The following is an 18,208-nucleotide window of genomic DNA, read 5'->3' on the forward strand; positions in this document are numbered from 1 at the left end:
TTCCAAAAAGCTGGGACGCTGTGTAAAACAGATATAAAACAGACTGTGATCAGTTTTGAATCCTTTTTGACATATACTCAACTGAAAACAGCACAAACACAATATATTTAATGTTTTATCTCATCAACTTGGTTGATGTTTGTAAATATATGCTTATTCTGAGTTTGGTGCAGCAAATACACAAAACATTTTAACTGTAGCTTCCTATATGTGGGAGCTTTCTTACTCTGAAAGTTTGGAGTTTTGATTGTATGGTCAAATGTAACTTTCCTTGTCTTTTGTTTTCCCCACCAGAATGACCAGGTCCTCCAGGGTTTCTCTGTTGACAAGGGTGAATTTACATGCCCACTGTGTCGACAGTTTGCCAACAGTGTCCTTCCCTGTCGCCCTGGGCGGGGCACCGAGGCCGGTGCCTGGCACACACCCACAAACAAGAAGACGTGTGTGCTTGTAAAGGAAGTGGAAGATCTTCAGGAGAAACTTGGCCTTTTCCCAGTAAGTTTTACAATAAGTCCAGGAGTTCATGGCTAAAAGCATCGTTTATGTTTTACACAGCTGTATTTTAAACACACTGTCGGCTCAGACCGGTGCTTCCCAAAGTCCATTCCAGAAATAGTTTTGATTCAACTGTATTTGTGTTTTTTAAGACGGAATCCAACTTGAGTAAAGAGATGGAACTTGTTATAAAAGACATCAAGAATACCACCCAGAAGAAATACATGGACTACGGCAAGAACCCTGGCTCCCCCGACAACGATTTCCTCTTTATGTACTCCGTGGCCAGGTGAGGACAGAGTTACACTTTACTATGTGTATTTACACTGAATGTTCACAACTTCTTATTCTTTGAAGTCATTATAGAGCGTGTAATCACTGTAACCTTTTTAAGTCTGATACAGAAAAGCACATAGAAAAGGTAAATGTGATTGATAAAGTGAGAATCACCTCCTCATGTTGCTGGTGGTGTCGTGTCAATGTGACCCTGGGAGTGTGTGTTGGCAGGGTCAACCAGGAAACTGCCCAGCCTCCATGCGAAATTGGGTTGTTAGCTAACTGTCTACATAGATGGGGACCTTATTCAGAAACATCAGTGCTGTATCATAGGCAGGGAAAGATATCTGAGCCAGACTGCAGCCTGCTACACAAGAGCTGCTAACTGTAGCTGCTGTTAGCTAAGTAGCTCAGTTAGCCATGCGGCTAGCTGACTCTGTCCAGAACGGACTGGAAGGTTGGAGCACTGTGGAAGTGTTGGTGTTTATCCTAGTAGCACAGGAGCTTTAGAAGGAGGACATTTTCCAGGCCTAGAGTGGGGAATGCTGGAGCCAGGCAAGCAGGCAACAATATCAGGCTCAGCACCCTCTACAGACATTTGGTGTCCTTTTAGCACACTCAACAAGGCAATTTAGATGAGCTGAATACTGACACTTTAAAAGTGGCATCAAACAAGGATCATATATACATGTAGTTTCATGATTTGATGGATCTGCTTTGCTTTGTCCCTTTCCTTTTCTAGGATTGTGACAAAATTGCACCTCAAAAGTTGTTGCACGCATGTGTACGTGCATAAGTTGTCAGAGTTATGAGCAATGACATTGTGCTTTCTCTCTGTGTGTGCAGTCCTCCAACCTGGAGCTCCTCTTTCTGCACCACCTCACATGTTTTGCACACTTGTATACACCACTGACTATTGAGACCAAATGTCTGCCTGCTCTTCTGCTGCTCTCTTAATGCCAGCTTCTCAGCTTGAATAATGATTGTCTGTGCAAAAGGACAGTAGTGTCCTCCCTCAGTGTCAGAGTTTTACTCTGTTAGCATTTTACTCCAGAAAGGCTCCTTGAAATGGAACTGAAATTCAGCACTGCAGTTGTTGCATAGTACTTGCACCAAATGTATGGATTGCATTGCTTTACTTTTCTTTTTTTTAACATTTGTTCAGGGAGCTGTGAAGGTGTTCTTGATTTGTTTTCTTCATACTTGTCATTATATTGCTGCATTGGTCTTAGAAGTGTTGCAAGAAAAGTGCTCCTCTAAAGCAGCATTAGCAGCTTTGTCACTTAAGGCAGCAGTAAAACGGTATTGACTCTTGTTCTATCTTCACTTAGTATGTCTGAGTATGGGTTTATTTCACCTTCTCTGACTGAATTATAGGACCTCTGGTCTTTTAAGTGGTCTTTCACACGGTTCCATTACATTACTTTGTCGTGGAGCATGTTGGGGTGAGCTAGTGGTTGTAAGAGACGTATGATGCAACTGCAATGTCCCATTTCGATTTTGGGAAGGAATCTTAACTGCATGTCACCCTCCATCCACCCTTTGGCAGAAAGGCCAGAAACATAATCTTGACCAAAAATTAGTCTTCTCTCAGGTATTTGTATCTTCTGAACAAGCTGGTCACAGGTCTGAAAAATGACTGGCTTTCAGTTCACCTTGGGGTCTCTAACCTCTCACCACTCCCATTCCAAAGATTCTGCCCTTCCTGGAGCATAACCATCCAGACCTTTTGCCCACCCAGCGCTGTAGTTCCCTCAGCCCTCCACCCTGAACAGAAAGATCCCCTGAGTGTGTCTGGGTGCCTGTTGGCTCTCTGAAGTTCAATGAACAGCGCAAATTGCCTGAGGAGTGGAAAATTCCTTTGTCACAGGGGCACTCTTATCAGCAAAAGCCAGATGGAGCTTCACCGTGGCTGCATTATCTATGTGAAATTGCTTTTTCTCCCAGGAAACCCAAGGATTTGCCCCCACCTCCCTGGCCCATAGAAGGAAATGGCTAGTGGCGAGATGAAAACAGGCCCAGATCAGCCTTATTTTAGTAATACCTATCTGTTTTCACCATCTATGTACTGTGTTAGAGGTTTTAGTTTATTTTTTCACTGTTTTGGTATTGGGGAATTAAAATTCAGGAGTGAAATATGTTTGGATATGCATGGGAAATTCACATTGGGGATTATGCATGAACTGTGGTTGGAACAGCTTTTATGCTAATGGTCCAGCTTGTGCAAAATCAGTCTTGGAAAGCTGTCATTTACTTGATACGGAATTGCTGCTGCAAAACAGCCGCATTAAACGGCAAATGGCTTGACTAGGCAGCATCTTTCATCTTCCTAATCAAACTGGTTAAAGAGGCAGGCGTAACCAAAAGCTGAATATGATGATACTCAGCCATTTATACCAATACCACATCCCCTTTCTGACACATGCACACTCTCTGCTGTAATGGCTGTTTTTAAAGGAATACTGCACCCAGAATTCATCATTTTTGTATCAGTGACTCATCCCGTGTTTGCAGGCTATAAAGAAGTCTTTACTTGGGAACACAAAAGCAGCAATGATGGTACAATGAGGATGATAATATGACAGTATAATTTTAAACAAATGAACAAACATCCTCTGAAAATAGTTACCAAACTAATTGTGCTCTGTTATTCATGTCTCAGTTCTAACTGCAAGACACAAACTTGCTTATATTGGCTGAAATATCTCCTTATAAACATTATCCAACAACCCTCTAATGCACAACGTTGTTGCACACTTGGACCCTCTGGTTCATATAGTTGAACTGCTTCCAACTCCTTCCCTGGCCAGCAGGCATTGGCAGATGATTCAGTTTACTGTACATTAATCTGCAGGTATGATGAGAAGTATAAAGCTTCACACCTAATGCTGGTAAAGCCAGAGATCTGCAATGTGAGTGATGGTATTGCTTAGCAGGACTACAAATACAACTGCCTCTGTGAAAATCTTGTGTCTTTTGTATGCACTTGTTGAACTGTTGTCATATGTGTACATGCTACCTACTAATAGTCACGACTGTCTCATCAGGACCAACCTGGAGTTGGAACTTGTGCACCGGGGAGGAAACTTGTGTTCTGGAGGGGCCAGTGCAGCTGCCAAACGCTCATGTCTCAGTGAGTACTTTCTCTTACAACTCTTCATCTTTTATACTGTATCTTACAAGAGAATTTCTCCTTTAAATCTTATAAGTTCACCAATATGCAATATGTCAAGAGCAATATAGGGGAATGCCTGTTGCCTGATATAGTTAAATCAATACGATAATTCAAGAAGAATTCTTGGACACAAAGTTAAACTTATTTTTTGTTTAACCATGTTTCATCTGTGGGTTTTTCAGTGGCCTGCACTGTTTTCTCTGCTTTTTTGAATAAAACTGTGGTCTAACAGGGTGCTGTGCCACATGTATTTTGCTTTTTAAGTTGACAATTATGCTGACGTGTGTTATTGCAAGTGGCTGTACATCATTTCCCATGGGCCTCTGTGTAATAAAGTGTCTGACTTGAGATCAGACCCATTCTTCCATACTACAGCTGAACCATTAAAAGGAAAAAAAAAAAAAAGAAACCAAAGGGTCGATTAGTAATGGCAGGCAAGGATAGATGCCGTCCCAGGTGAGCTGTTGGGAGCAGTCAGAGTAAATGAAGCAGACAAATGGGTCAAGTGCTGTTGAGTTGATTGTGTCACAGCTGACAAGGGCAAGCATCTAGGGGAGAATGAAAATGGTGATTTTAGTAGAACCCCAAAGAAAAAGCTGCACATCAACCACAGCCAGCATTGATTGTATTGACTACTGATCATCAGTTTTAATCAGTTGTTCAAATATTTGTGGAATATTGCAACCGACAGTGTATGTGAAGGTGTCATAACGAAGATTGTTGCACAGACTACAGCCCATTTTCTGTTTGTTTAATTATTCTGTCAAAGTTGTGGCTGCTGCAGTGAAATGGCCTGTCATCCTTGAGTGGCTGAAAAGAGATTTCACACTGGAGGTTTGCCATTTGTGAGCTACATTAACCGTGTAGCTGTGCTGACGGCCAAATTTACTCAGTTGCACTACATTAGTGTTCATTCTTCTTCGGGAAGTGGATTTAAAGGGAAATGGCAGAAGTGTGCTAACTGTGAGAGCTCGTGGGGTTCATAAGCCTGTTTCCCAGCAGACACTTCTGTTCAGCTGATGAGGATACCATGGACCACAGAGACGAGCTGCCTTCAATTCGCTTGAAATAGGCAAAAAAATCAACTCTATGGAGTCCAGCTTCCATATAGCATGTCCTTGCTTTATTTAACCGCAAATATTTGAATTAATCTTGGGGACCGCGTGGCTGCTACTATGCAGAGAGCTTAAAAGCAAATCGTGTTGACCTCAGTTGTGCAGACTTGCAGTCCTTGGTGAGTGTCGACAGCTGTATTTGCGTTATGAGCATATGCCCTGAGAGGACCCATGGCATTGTCAAATATCTGCTTTCAAATGTGAGCACACATCAAAAAGCAGTTTTGGCATTGTATTCAGTGAAAAGTAACAGTAAGAAAAACGCAGGTTTAGATAATAAAATGAATGATGGCTGAATTCCATTTAACTACTTTGGTTTCAGGGTGCTTGCAGCGTCATCAGTGATGTTTTAGTAACACATGGGCTTTACACAGTGCAGAGGTACCAAAATGTATGTAAATTAAACTAGAAATATCAAAGGACACACTGTGTTTTACAGTCTATAATCACAGCAATAAGAAAATGAGAGCTGATCATGATTATCATGAATTGTGACAGAAAGTGGAGATGATTAATATCTTATACCAAAGTGAGGGGTCCCTCTCTCTTGTGCTTCACCGTCTCCTCTTTTCCTTTGTCCTCCAGTGTCTTCCAATTGTCTCAGTAGTGCAGGAAGTAGAATAACACGCTTTATTGTTAGATCTGTAGCGACCTTGGCAGAGGAGACAGGTTTCAGAAAATGTTTTCTCATGCCATGACACCGTTCACTTAGGAAGCTCCTCCTGAGGACAAACAGCCGTGATCAGATGTTGGACCTGAAGCTTTTAATAAGATTTTTCCATTTGTATACGTTTCAGGACAGCTCTGATTTTAGTCGCTTGTCCTTGTCATTTATTTTCCTCCCCTCCTTTTCCTTCCCTCGTCCAGGTTAATTCCTGGTAAGACCTGAGTGGTAGTGTGGAAAGAGAGGAAACAAGCCGTAGCGGAGACAAATGGGATGCAACAAAGGACTGACACACTTTGCTTTCTTTGTGCTGTGTCTCTGTTTGCCTGCGGAGGGCAGTGTTGCTCCAAGTATTGACAGTTCACATGAGTCAAATTGCAGAGCTGATTATTTGAAGTACTTTGCTGCATTACAGCATCATAATTCACTGTTAAACAAAATCAGATAGGATTAGTGTTGCACTAAGAAAAAACGGTTTAAGTTGTTATACAGATGGCTGTTGCCTTCCTCTAAAGATGAAGCTAAATGGAACAGATTGGTTTAGCGGCAGGGGTTTCAAACACAGTTCAAATGTTTTGCTCTTATGCCACTTAAATGTCTGGCTTTTAAGAGGACTTGGACTGAGTTCATGATTAGAATAAGTGGGTTCATTTATTTCTTGACTAAAAAGGGAGTCCAGGACAGTTCTCCACTTTGTAATGTATTACTTCACACCTAAAACGAGTGGGTCGACTTGCTGCATTTTGATGTAATGTCATATCTTTCGGGACTTGTAACAGGGTTGGTCTAGATGAAAACAGCCCAGGCTGTGAAGTGTCCTGCTATTAAAAACTAGTGTGTACACAAGAGATTGTGTGTGCGCGGGGGGTCTCTCTTCATGTTCCATTAGTTTCACAACGAACAGGTGTGACCTGACCAAAGAGTTGCTCAAGGCTATCAAGCACTGCCATGTATCCATCTGGCCTGGCCTGGTTTTATCTGAGCACAACCATTAGCCTGCAGTCCGTTCAAGTCAACTGCTTTCATCATTTAATCTGCGCTGTTTGCTGGTGGGGCGTGGCAACGGGCACTGAGATAAACAGACACTTGCTGGTTTTGTTCCTGTCAGACGTCGCTGGAACATAACAACAATGTGCTCTTGTGTGTTTTTTTTCCCCCTTTCAGATCAGCTGTTCCATGTGCTGGCCATGCACATGCGTCTGTACAGCATTGATTCGGCCTACAACCCCTGGACTAAGCTGACTCAGGTTGCACAAAGCATACAGGCAGAGTGAGTGACTTTCCCCCTGCGAACAGTAAATCTATAAATCTGTTCAGAAATTCTTCATAAACCCCCCCCCCCCCCCCCCCAGTCTCTTCTTTCCCTCACACTTTTCCTCCCTCACTTAAACATGCAATCAAAGCGCCACTTTGTCCTCTCTCTCTAAACACCACCATTTCCTCCTGCCCCCCAACAGCTTTTCCTCCACACAAAGAGGAGCTAAAAACAGAAAAAGGGACCGTGCGTGGTTTCCATAGATACGGATAATTGCTGCATCTGGCAAATTACCGGGCACTCTACAGAGAGCAAAACGACCCTGTCAGATTCACTGTGCTGAGAACAACTGCACCACACAATCACCATACTAGCACTGCATCTCCGCTCCCAGCTGTCTCTGCTAGCTTCAACAGAAACTCCTATTTAATAAAACACAAAAGACATAGTTACTATCACAGACTGTCTTGAATCACTACTGTACATCATAGCGTGCTGTTTTATGCATGAATGTGTTTGATTGTCAAGATTCGGGATGAGCTAGAACAACCTTTCCTCCCTGTTAGTGGTGAAAGACAGCTTTTACACCTGTTACTATTAAAGTGCTCCCAGCCATACAGTATTCTCACAGGAGCCATTTGGTGTTTAAAAATACTTTGTTAGGGTTTCGGGAGGGGGCACTGTCATTGACACCCTTAGGCAGTCAACCTGATCTAGCCTAGTTAAGCAGGACAGAGGGAGATGTGTAAAACATTGCTCTTGCCTTCAGTCTATTAAATAAAGCAAAGAGGAATGTATGAAGATTTCACAGTGTGCAAGTTTAGTTTGTATGCAGTAGCCTGAGCGGGGTTGAAAGCTCCGTCCTCACAGCTTTCCTTCAATGCACAGTGGAATTGACCGGTGAGTGCTTTGGTAATGGAAGGTATTATTCTTTAAGTGCAGTTCCTCCAATTCAAAACCCCCAAGGCCTTTCAAGAGTAGAGTGGAACCTCGCTGGATTGTCAACAGAACAGAAGACATTTAAATGGAGACGGCGCACAATAGGAACATGTAACCGAGGCTGCTTTCAGGAAGTTGGTGGTCGGGGAGTAGAGGGAATGAGAATTTTCAAGCCATGTATTTGTTAAAGGAATTTAAAACTATATACACAGCAAGACCTTTGCTCTCATAGCTTTTTAAAGTCCTTTTCAGACATGCAATACGTAACGTTGTTGCCCTCATCGTGGCGTTTTGGCATTCAGACATAAATGATCCTCATGTCTTTATTCACACATGATAGGACAGAAAGAGACTATGCTCACATGATATTTGAGAGGAAGAGAGAGAGAGTCAGGTTAAAGATATGATGATGAGAAGATGGCGCGGTTTCTCAGAGGCTCCATCGCTGTTGGATTTTAAAATGTAATTTGCTGTTGAAGCCTTAATATCCGCTGAAGGCACAAGGGACGCCCGCCTCTCACAATGAACTGACTAAAACATTCTTGCATCAGTTAATTCATTTAAGTTATTTGAGAGCAAACTCTGCTGTCTAATTAATAAAGTTCATCATGCACAAACACCGAATGACGCGTCGTTAAGTTGCAGCTCTCGTGTGGCGTTTTAGTGCATGTTGATTTATTCATTCATGCAGTGGAAGAATAAATCCATTAAACTGAAAATATAGAGAGGGAGTGCTGGTGTGAGTGTTAGTGTGGTAGCACGAGGGTTATTAACCTGCTCTCAATACATAAACGTGTTTTTTATTTGACCCAGCATGTGCAGTTCTTCTGATTAATGAAAAGCTCTTTTCCATGTTTGCAGTGGCTTTGATGAGGAGAGACCTGAGGTGCCCATGCTGTTTCGAGATGTCCCATCCCTCCTGATTATCTTCGTGCTAACAATGCCTCAGCCGCTGCGAAAAGGTACCCTTCCTGCGTCTGCATCATGACACTACAAGAGAGTAGGGAGTCTCTCAGTGGCTGCTCCACAAGAACAGCCCCATTATCAGCGGTAATCAGGGCTGAGTGCTGGAAAGAAGCATTTCACATCTCTTATCTATGCTCCTGGTGCCGTTATTTGGCTGTGAGGATCAGAGGGACGTGACCCTGGTGATGGGGGGGCTGCACCTCCTTCGTTTGCCCTTCATCTGTGGCTTGACGTTGCATCTCCTCCATCGTGGCCCTTCACTAGAAACAGCGAAGGGCCACCTAAAGACCTGTCCCAACACACTGCGGTCATGCTTTAAGGGGGACGTGTCACAGCAGGCCAATTGTTTCATTGATGACTGGATTAGGTTGACCGCTGGCAGGGAGGGTTAGGACGTTCTGAACATGGGGAAAGTGGATTTACTGGAAAGTCCAGCTTTTGACTGAAACAGTTGTCTACTGCTGCTTATAGTTTGATATCCTTGGGGTTTAGCGTCAAATTCTTCTTAAAGTCATAGCGTGTCGTTGCTACACTCTGATGTTTATGTAATTTATAAAGCAAAAACAAAGCGTCTTTAAAGTAATAACTGTAAGTGAGAATGTATTTTATTTTGTCATAGGTTTACAGCAGGGTGAGTGACACAATGACTGAGGTTACAGTACCTCTGCTTTCAAACAGATAAAAAGGGTGAGGCATGATAAGTCCTTGAGGGTCCTTTGCACTTGATTTGCTATAATGTGGTCGCCTCCTTTTTAGCTCTGCCTTTTAATTGTGTGTACCGACACTTGTCACAGTGACCAGGACGGTGGAGCTGTCGGCAGCCCTTTGCTGTAGAAAAAAACAAATGGAACTCTTTGTTGTTCTTCAAACCAAACTTAAATATCCTTCAGGCTACATTTCCCACCTGAAATGATCTGCTAATTATCCTGCGCACCATTCAGTGAGGCTCTCTATGCAGAACTGAGAAACCAAATGCAATGCCCCCATGTGAATGAGTGCCAGCCATCTTGAACTGGCATTTTTATATGCTAGATTTAAATTCAACAGCAACAGTGCTCACACACTGACATCTTGTTATGAATTCCTTCTTTGAACTATCTGTCAGTCTCACTTCTCCCCTTCCTCCTCTTCCTCTCCCTGTGCAGAGCACTTTACTTGTGTGGTGAAGATGCTGTACAACCTGCAGTTCACACAGGCTCTGGCTGCACTCTCATCCAAGTTCAGCCCAGAAGAAAGGCAGGCCTGGAGCACAGCTGGAGCACTCAAGAAGGTAAAAGTGATATCATGTCAGAGTGGCCTGACATTTAGAGTGAAATGATGGTGCCGAAATGACCTCCTTTATTTGCTGGTGTCAAGCATACAGTAGGTCTTTTGTCCTGTTCTTTCTCAGAGATCAGGAAAGAGGTGTTAAAAGTCTACTTGTATCCTGTGCTTGTTGAAGTAGTCGTATCGTTCGATTGTTCCCTGAACCAGTCAACAACAACAGTAAATAATTGCGTGGTATGACTTAGTATTGAGATGAATTGAGCTCTTTCCAGTTTCATTTACGTGATTCCCACAGTTGACAGTATCGATCTTCATTATCTGGAAAAGTGGGATTGCTGGAGAGTGTTGCATTAATTGGCTATCTGTCTTCAGTCTATTAAATCTGTATTAGTGAGTAGCTGGCTTGAATGTCAAAAGACAAATAGCTGAAAGCCTCCCCTTTAGCGTGTTTCCATCCATAATGGAGGTGCGGATTAGTATCTTCCTACCACACTGTCATGAACAGTAGTGCGGGCATTCACAAGCTGTCATTAAGATGGATTTCAAATCCACAATGAGGACGGCATCCATATTTGGTCGAACGCCATTTTAATTAAATTGAAGTTGTTGTAAAATATGCAGCCTGAACAAAGATCAGAGCCTCGAGGAAGGAAATCCATGGACTTGAAATTCCTCCCCTATAAATCTATGACAAAGGACAGCAGACGAGATAAGACTGCTGTTTTAAATTCTTCTACCCTCAGCTTGATAAACGCTCGCAGCTTCTCCTCTATATAAAATACTGGCCAGACCAGTTGAATTTTTATCAGGACCCACAGTCAGTAATGTCTCTACCTCTTATCAGATATTATATTGTAAGGAAAGAATTATTGTCTTCTGCTTATTGTGCATAAGTCATTATATTCTACAGTGCAGCACATTTTATACTATAGTAGGATCAGGAAGACTCATTCTTGAATTATGCATTCAGACGTGTGACATTCATATACTTCAAAATTAACATTAGATTGATAATTTCATGGCCATTTTGGTTTTTTTGTGTTCTTGTCCTTGGTTTTCTGATGATACATGTTCTCCAGAAGAAAGGGCAGCTATCTGTGAAGTGACTGGAGTGACTAAAGAGGATCTGCTTTGCGTATGGAAGTGATGTGAATCATGTGTTACCGCCTTCATAGTTACAGATCTCAATTGAACACCTTTGGGAGATTTTGGGCTTTGTGTGAGCCACCAAATGAGGGATTGTGTTTTTGGGGAAAGGTGTTCATCCCTCCAGTTGAGTTCAAAAGACTTACAGAATCAATGCCAAGGCGCATTAAAGCTTGCCTGATAGTCAGACTGAGTTATGGTCACTATTCAGCCTGACTTTGTGTTCGTGTTGACCAGTTTCTTATTGGGAATGGAGGTGTTTCGCTTTCTTTTTGCCCCTAACTAATCAGTCGTAAGTGTCTGATCCATCCAGCTGATGTGATTTAAGGTTGATAGAGAAGTTGTATTTGCTGCTGCAAGGAGGAAATATAACCCACATCTGCATAAATCTCATACACACTTGCTGCCTTTTTTGTGTACCTTTTTCTGTCTTGGTTTAATGGATGAGGCTGTGTTTCTGACTCTGCCACAGACAGCTCAGGTCTCCATTCTTAATCCCTACAAAGCTCTGAGCGGTCGGTTTTACCAACTGTGGAAAAATGGCCTATTTGACACACAGAGGAAATGTGGGCAACGATTCAGAGGTCTGGAAGCAGGCCACACTGAAGCCACTGAATACTAAGATACTTCATGCTGGGGTTTTTGTCCCCTGTCTGTTTATGAACGCAACAACCAAATGAGGATGTTTCGTTTTCTGTGGGCTTTTTAAAAACATGAAGAGTTGTGTGATCATTTTTTTTTAGAAATTAAACTGCTTATTAGCTCTTCCTGGCAGTAAATCTACACATGCTGTCTAGGATGAAGGGTTAATTTAGAAAGACCTAAATTTATCAAAGCTTTATTGTTTGGAGTTTACTCTTGTTCTATAAATAGACAAAGGCTTTTTGAGGCTGGACATAGAACAAGTTTTTATAGCCTGCTGAAAAATCCTTTGGTTGAATGTTTCCCCTTAATTCAGCTGAAAGGAGATGATAGGCTACATTTAAGGGTAAAACTTGGCCTTTTAATATCTGATTACATCCGTTATTACACATCTTTGACGTTCTGCGTTTGATTTTCTGCCACAGAATGCTGCAAATGCTGAGAAGTGTTTTGAACCACTGCTCAGTCATGTGATCACTGAGCTCTCAAAGGACAAGAGTGTCTACAAGGTGAATGCTGAAGAAACACCAATGGTGAGTCACTGAAATGACTGTTTAACATGGCCGTTTCTCAGGACGGCGCTCTCCCTCTCGCCTTTTGTTCTGCTCATTTTCATTCTCTCTCAAACAATGAATTGGCCATTACCCTGAGAGACGGTGGTCTAATATCTCAACTAATCACCAGGGGAGATACACATCACGGTATTATCAGCAAGCTGTTGGCGGGTTATTGATCAAGTGTTACTGTTGTTTCCCTCTCCAGCTGATGTCCAGTGTGTGGTCCCCACAGTCTATCGAGTTCAGCCTCCAGCAGTTCTGCATGCCCTTCCTTCGCCTCTCCTGCCTGCTGCAGCATCACCTCTACGGAGACGCACTAACAGGCTGCCTGGTATGTTTCATCAAGAGTGTCACCCTATCAACTGAGACTAGCTTTCCCATGTGTCTCTGCTCATTTTCTGCATTATCATTCAGTTTCTCTGAATGATGCCTCAATGCAAGAAACATTGGTCGACTAGAGTTTAGATCCTTTGACTTCCGCATGAATCACAGGTGTGAGTGAGAGCAAAGAGAGTGACCTCACCATCTGTTTCCTGTGTGTTTTCAGGAGGAGGAGGAGTTCTCTTCCTTGGCTACGTGTTTGGGGCTCGTACCGTCGGCCCCTCAACCTTCCAGCATCGTGCACAGTGCCTCATGTCTGCAGTGGGCGGTCAGCACTTTTGACCTGTTGACGCAGTGGTGTGCTGAAGTCACGGGACTCTCTCAGATGCAGGCTGAGCAATCGTTGGTATGTATGTGAATTTCTGAGGATTATTCATGCCAGCTCTGTTTCTAAAATGAAATATTCACCTTATATATTTCTGTCATGAATTATTGCTCTTGATAAGGGTCAGTTATGTTCAATATTTGAAGCCTTATTACCCATGATTCACTCAAAAGACAGCAGGTAGTGTATATACCAGAGACTTCCAGACACTTTTTAATTGATTAAGAAATTGTGATGGTTCGAATTCAGAAAATATCAGCCTATTTGCACATGAGGAGTTGAGTGTAAATGCTTTGGAGTTTTGAAGGAATGGTTTAAACACACTCTGAGCAATGAAATATTCAAACCGTGTATTCTGAACTCGATGTCCTATAAATGATTCATGTGACTCGAGTGGTATTGACACTCTGAAATCAGTTTTAACCTTGGTTGACAAGGTGTCTCTGAGGAGAGTGACAGCAATAGCTCACCGTGTGTCTCATGCCCTCCTCATTCAGTATTGTAGTAACCTTGGACGTTGTGCATCATTTGGTGAAAATAGTGTCTTGCATTTCGATTCAGATGCTCATACTGAACATATGAAATTATTATATCTTAGAGCTGAAGGACGTCATAAAAACCAGGAACGTTGAGACCTTGTGAATTTGTTTTATTCAGTTTTGGCTAAAGGACAAAATATCTCAATGACTGTCGTGCGCCATAAATTTGCGGCCTCAGTACTTTATATTTTACCTGCTTCTGTCTTTCCTCGCCTCTGAAGACCTTGCTTGTCCAGGATCCTCAGTGGGCAGCCCCCCGCCTTCTCCAGCTACCCGACAACTACAATATCATCTTCCAGTACTATCACAGGAAGGCCTGCGCTGCCTGCAAAAAGGTGCCAAAAGACCCCGCGCTCTGCCTCGTTTGTGGCGCCTTCGTCTGTCTCAAAGGCGTGTGCTGCAAACAGCAGGGTACCTGTGAATGTGTTTTGGTAAGTTTCTCAGCACTTCACGAGGGTTCACACAGCCTGTTTCCTCACAAAATTATTTGTGTTCATCTTTTTTTCTCCTGTTTGGTCACTTGCAGCACTCCCAACATTGTGGTGCAGCTACAGGCATCTTTCTTCTGATTAATGCCTCAGTCATCATCATCATCCGTGGACATCGTTTCTGCCTGTGGGGTTCTGTTTACCTTGATGCCCACGGAGAGGAGGACCGCGATTTACGGTACGACACGTCTCAGTACTGTGCAGTGAACTATACATATTTCTTATATGTAGATTGGATCAATTCTAAAAGCCTTAACATCCTCTTTATGCAGGTAGTGCACAAGAAATCAGTATGCTAACTATTTTGTGCTAAATGCAAAGTGATGCAGTTTGCATAGCATGACAATAGTGAACACGATCAACACACTCAGAACAGTTATCGTAACATCAGCATAATATAATTTTTTAGTATGCACACAACCTTTTTTCGAGCACAAGTACACATGCTCTAAGCCGTCTTTGAATCAGGGTGTAGCATGAATTTGAGAGACAGCTCTTTTTTTAAATACTTGTTGCTGCAGAGAAAACAAACACCGCTCTCACTCCTGTTTTCCCCTCTGGCCTTTCTCCAGCCGTGGTAAGCCTCTCTTCTTATGTGAGGAGAGGTATCGAGTGTTGGAGCAACAGTGGGTCTCGCACACCTTTGATCACATCAATAAGCGTTGGGGCCCTCACTACAATGGACTCTAAGATCTTCCAAAGTCCACTGCAAACAGCAACCCATGACGGAAAAGATTTTTTTTTTTTTTTTCTGGCTTATGTGTCTGCCTCGATAAAATATTTGGGAACTCTTACCGTGATAAACACAAACATCCAGTGAGGGTATTGCTGCCACAGCCTTGGTTTATGTGAAGTTTGGTGTACAATCATGCTTAAAGATTAACACGTGTGTGTGTTTAAGTGATTTATTGTGTGGTTTTCAACAGGGAAAAAAACAGAATTTGATGAGATCAAAGTTAAAAAGCACAACTTTGCCCAGAAATTTAATTGGTTTGAAACAGACTTTTGAAGCCTGTCGTATTTATTTGGGTTCAAAAAAACATATATATCAAGTGCTGAATGTCCCTGCAAAGTTTGGTTACTTTTTTGCGCCATTTCTGACGATGTTAATGCATATCCCTTTTATTTAACGCAATGTGCTCTGCTGTGCTGGCATGAGTTTCAAGCTCCTGATGAGTGTAGCGATGTTATTGCAATGTGCACTCATTGTCTGCTGACATGTGATGGTAGGCAGGACAAGTCCACCCATCAACACACTAGAGTTTTTTTGCAAACAAGCAAAGGCTCTCTTTATGGGTCTAGTTGCAATCCATCCTCAGGAATATTTTTTTTTTTTTTTTTTTTGCTGTTTAAAAGAAGTTTTAGATATTTAAATAAATGCTGCTGCTCATTGTTCAAGTAAGTAATTTTAACTTTTGTGAAGATTTTTTTTCTAAGGTTGTGCTTTGAGTTTGTGGTAGATGGTTGGGAATGTTGACTCAAACTCACTTTAATGTTTAAGGGGGTATGCGGTCACTTCATTACGCTCACTACGCTCTTGTAGTCCTGCCCTATCTGCGCTTTTTGTTTTTTTTTGGTTGGTTCTGAAAAGGAAAGTCAAATATTCTGCAACAGCTGAAGCGTCAACCGGTCAACGAATAATTTAAGATTTTTTGTCATCGCTCAACCGCAACCTGGAGTCAAACATACAGAATTTAAGTAGCATACTTTTGTAAGGAAAGGAAATGTCATTGCACAGATATGGTGTCTGGCTGCATCGGCAAAGCTGAGCACCGTATGAAAGCAGAAGTACTACATTGGTCCCGTCAAAGTTTTCTCTCAAGATATGAAACTCGATGAAATATAAGTTGTTTCCAAGAAGAGATACCGAAACTCTTCATCTTTCTGTGCTGTCAAGAAAAGTTTTTCCCTTTATGCTGTTCATTGTCAAGTCCTAAATGCAGTATAGAACATTTATTGTGATGACTATCCCTTCAAGCATCATCTAGTTGTGATTTATAGTTGCATTCCAGCATTACAAGATTATCAGACTTGAGTATCCGTTATACACTGTGCATGACATCCTTTAAACCACCATTATTTAAGTGTCTTAGCTACTTAATTTTCTGATTATCATCTTTTTTTTTTTTATCTGGAAGAGAGGAAATTTATCCAGCCGTGCCTGCAAGATTGTTGTTAATTTTTCCGAGTGATAGACGGCATACTGCTGATATCTGGTCTTCAAATGCTGAGCCACATCGTGCTGCGCCGAGGAAGTTTGAAGGAGCGAGTTAAGGCCTGAAATACTTCCTCTTGAATTCATGCATGCTGCTTCTCTGTTTACTGAGTTTCTCCTCTCTTCCTTATTTTGCAGTACCCACTTTGTAAATGACCGCAACCAAATAGCCAACGAGTAATGGGTGTAAATTGTAACTGAAAGCTCTTGTGTGTTCTCCTGTATGAATGAAGAGAGAATACAGTACATTACTGTAGGTGCTGACTCAAACTTTCTGAGTTTGACCAGAAAGTATGACTTGGACATTTAATGCAAAATGTAACATATGTGAATAAAATATAATCACACTGATTTGTGTCCTTTTTTTTGTTTCCTGTTGCCAGTTTTGTCAGAAACAGACATATGAGAGCAGTGATACCATGTTGGCTCTGGCAGAGTATTCTCTCAGTATCATAGCTGCTTTTGTCAATATCAAAACCAGTAATGGAGGAAGTATTCAAATTCTTTATATAAGCAAAAGCACTAATACCTACACCATTAAAATACTGTTACAATTCCAGTCCCACGTTGAAAATGTTCCAAGTACTTCCAAGTATTTTAAGTACTCAGTGCAGAAAAATGTCCCATGTGACTGTTATACGATTATATATTATATCATGAGATTATTACTCATGTTTTAATCTAAAAGCAGGACTTAACTGTTGCTCATTTTCAGCTATTTAACTATTTAATACTAAATCATTTCTGGAGATGTAGACATGAAATTTTTTCATATGAAAAGTAACAAATGATTTTCAAAGTAGTTGATTAGTTGACTAATCGTTTCAGCTGTATTTGTAAAAACTGTTGGGGCGTTTGTTTTTCCAACAAAGCATTTTATGAACATTTGATTTGTAGGCAAAATTTATAAGATAATTAATAACTTAAACAATCAAATATATGTTTATGTACAGTGTGTGTACTGAAGTAAAAAGCCCAGTATTTCTGTCATTCTCTTCAAATGTAAAGTAGGCAGAAAGTGGCATGAATACAAAATACAAATACCTCAGATTTGTACATAAGTACAGTACCCTCCACTGATCAAAACCTTCATCCTTCATGACTCTGCTGTCAACTCAGCCCCACACAGCTCACATTTACTTGGTGCCTTTTGTACGGTGGCCCTGAGGGTCAAACGCAACGTCATAAAACACAATGCCTTTGTTTTGACCCTCGGGTCCACCGTACTTTTGTCCTGTAGCAGGACATATTGCTCGTGGGGTACAGACGTCCACCGCTCACTGTCCACCAGGGGTCTCAGTTCACTGGAGCTCATCTTGTGATAAAACCCCCTCAGACGCATCCGGTGACCTTTTGAACGAGTTGTGTGACTTTATATGCTGGAATGCAGCGCGTGGGAAAAGCTGCAGGAGGGTTTCTAAACGCATTTGAGGAGATGCATCAGTGAAATGTCAGTGTAGGCCGGATGTAAGAAGCTTTAAATTCAGTCTTATTTGATTTCCTCTTAGTTTGTCATTTGCAGCTGAACGTGCCGCAGAAAATCAGCTTCATGAGAAAAACTCAACGAACTAACGAATAAAAATGCGCACATGTGAGCTCTGTTGGTCCACTAGCCTTTTTCAGAGTACCAGAGAGAAACTTCACCGCCATGTGACTGAGCATTTTGAGGATAATTGGGTTGAACTTTCAGAAACGAGAGAGGCCCTCTGGTTAATGACCAACGGCCGCACAAAGCCTCTCTTTTTCCGCCAATTAGTCAGAGAC

The 18,208-nt window shown here is 41.9% G+C and overlaps 1 protein-coding gene across 1 annotated transcript in view; it reads left to right on the forward strand.

The window, feature by feature from the left end:
• Positions 1–16,795, forward strand: part of ubr3 (ubiquitin protein ligase E3 component n-recognin 3) — a 38,303-nt gene extending 21,508 nt beyond the window's left edge. The window contains exons 28-39 of the mRNA XM_076746922.1: positions 295–495; positions 648–784; positions 3,819–3,904; positions 6,890–6,995; positions 8,781–8,881; positions 10,031–10,155; positions 12,365–12,472; positions 12,702–12,827; positions 13,044–13,223; positions 13,963–14,172; positions 14,268–14,407; positions 14,802–16,795. Coding sequence (XP_076603037.1) covers positions 295–495; positions 648–784; positions 3,819–3,904; positions 6,890–6,995; positions 8,781–8,881; positions 10,031–10,155; positions 12,365–12,472; positions 12,702–12,827; positions 13,044–13,223; positions 13,963–14,172; positions 14,268–14,407; positions 14,802–14,919 — 1,638 coding nt within the window. The 3' untranslated portion in view covers positions 14,920–16,795. The remainder of the gene's footprint in view (positions 1–294; positions 496–647; positions 785–3,818; positions 3,905–6,889; positions 6,996–8,780; positions 8,882–10,030; positions 10,156–12,364; positions 12,473–12,701; positions 12,828–13,043; positions 13,224–13,962; positions 14,173–14,267; positions 14,408–14,801) is intronic.
• The last annotated feature ends 1,413 nt before the right edge of the window (positions 16,796–18,208 follow it).

This window comes from Chaetodon auriga, chromosome 13, assembly GCF_051107435.1.
Source record: "Chaetodon auriga isolate fChaAug3 chromosome 13, fChaAug3.hap1, whole genome shotgun sequence".
Taxonomy (NCBI): Eukaryota; Metazoa; Chordata; class Actinopteri; order Chaetodontiformes; family Chaetodontidae; genus Chaetodon; species Chaetodon auriga.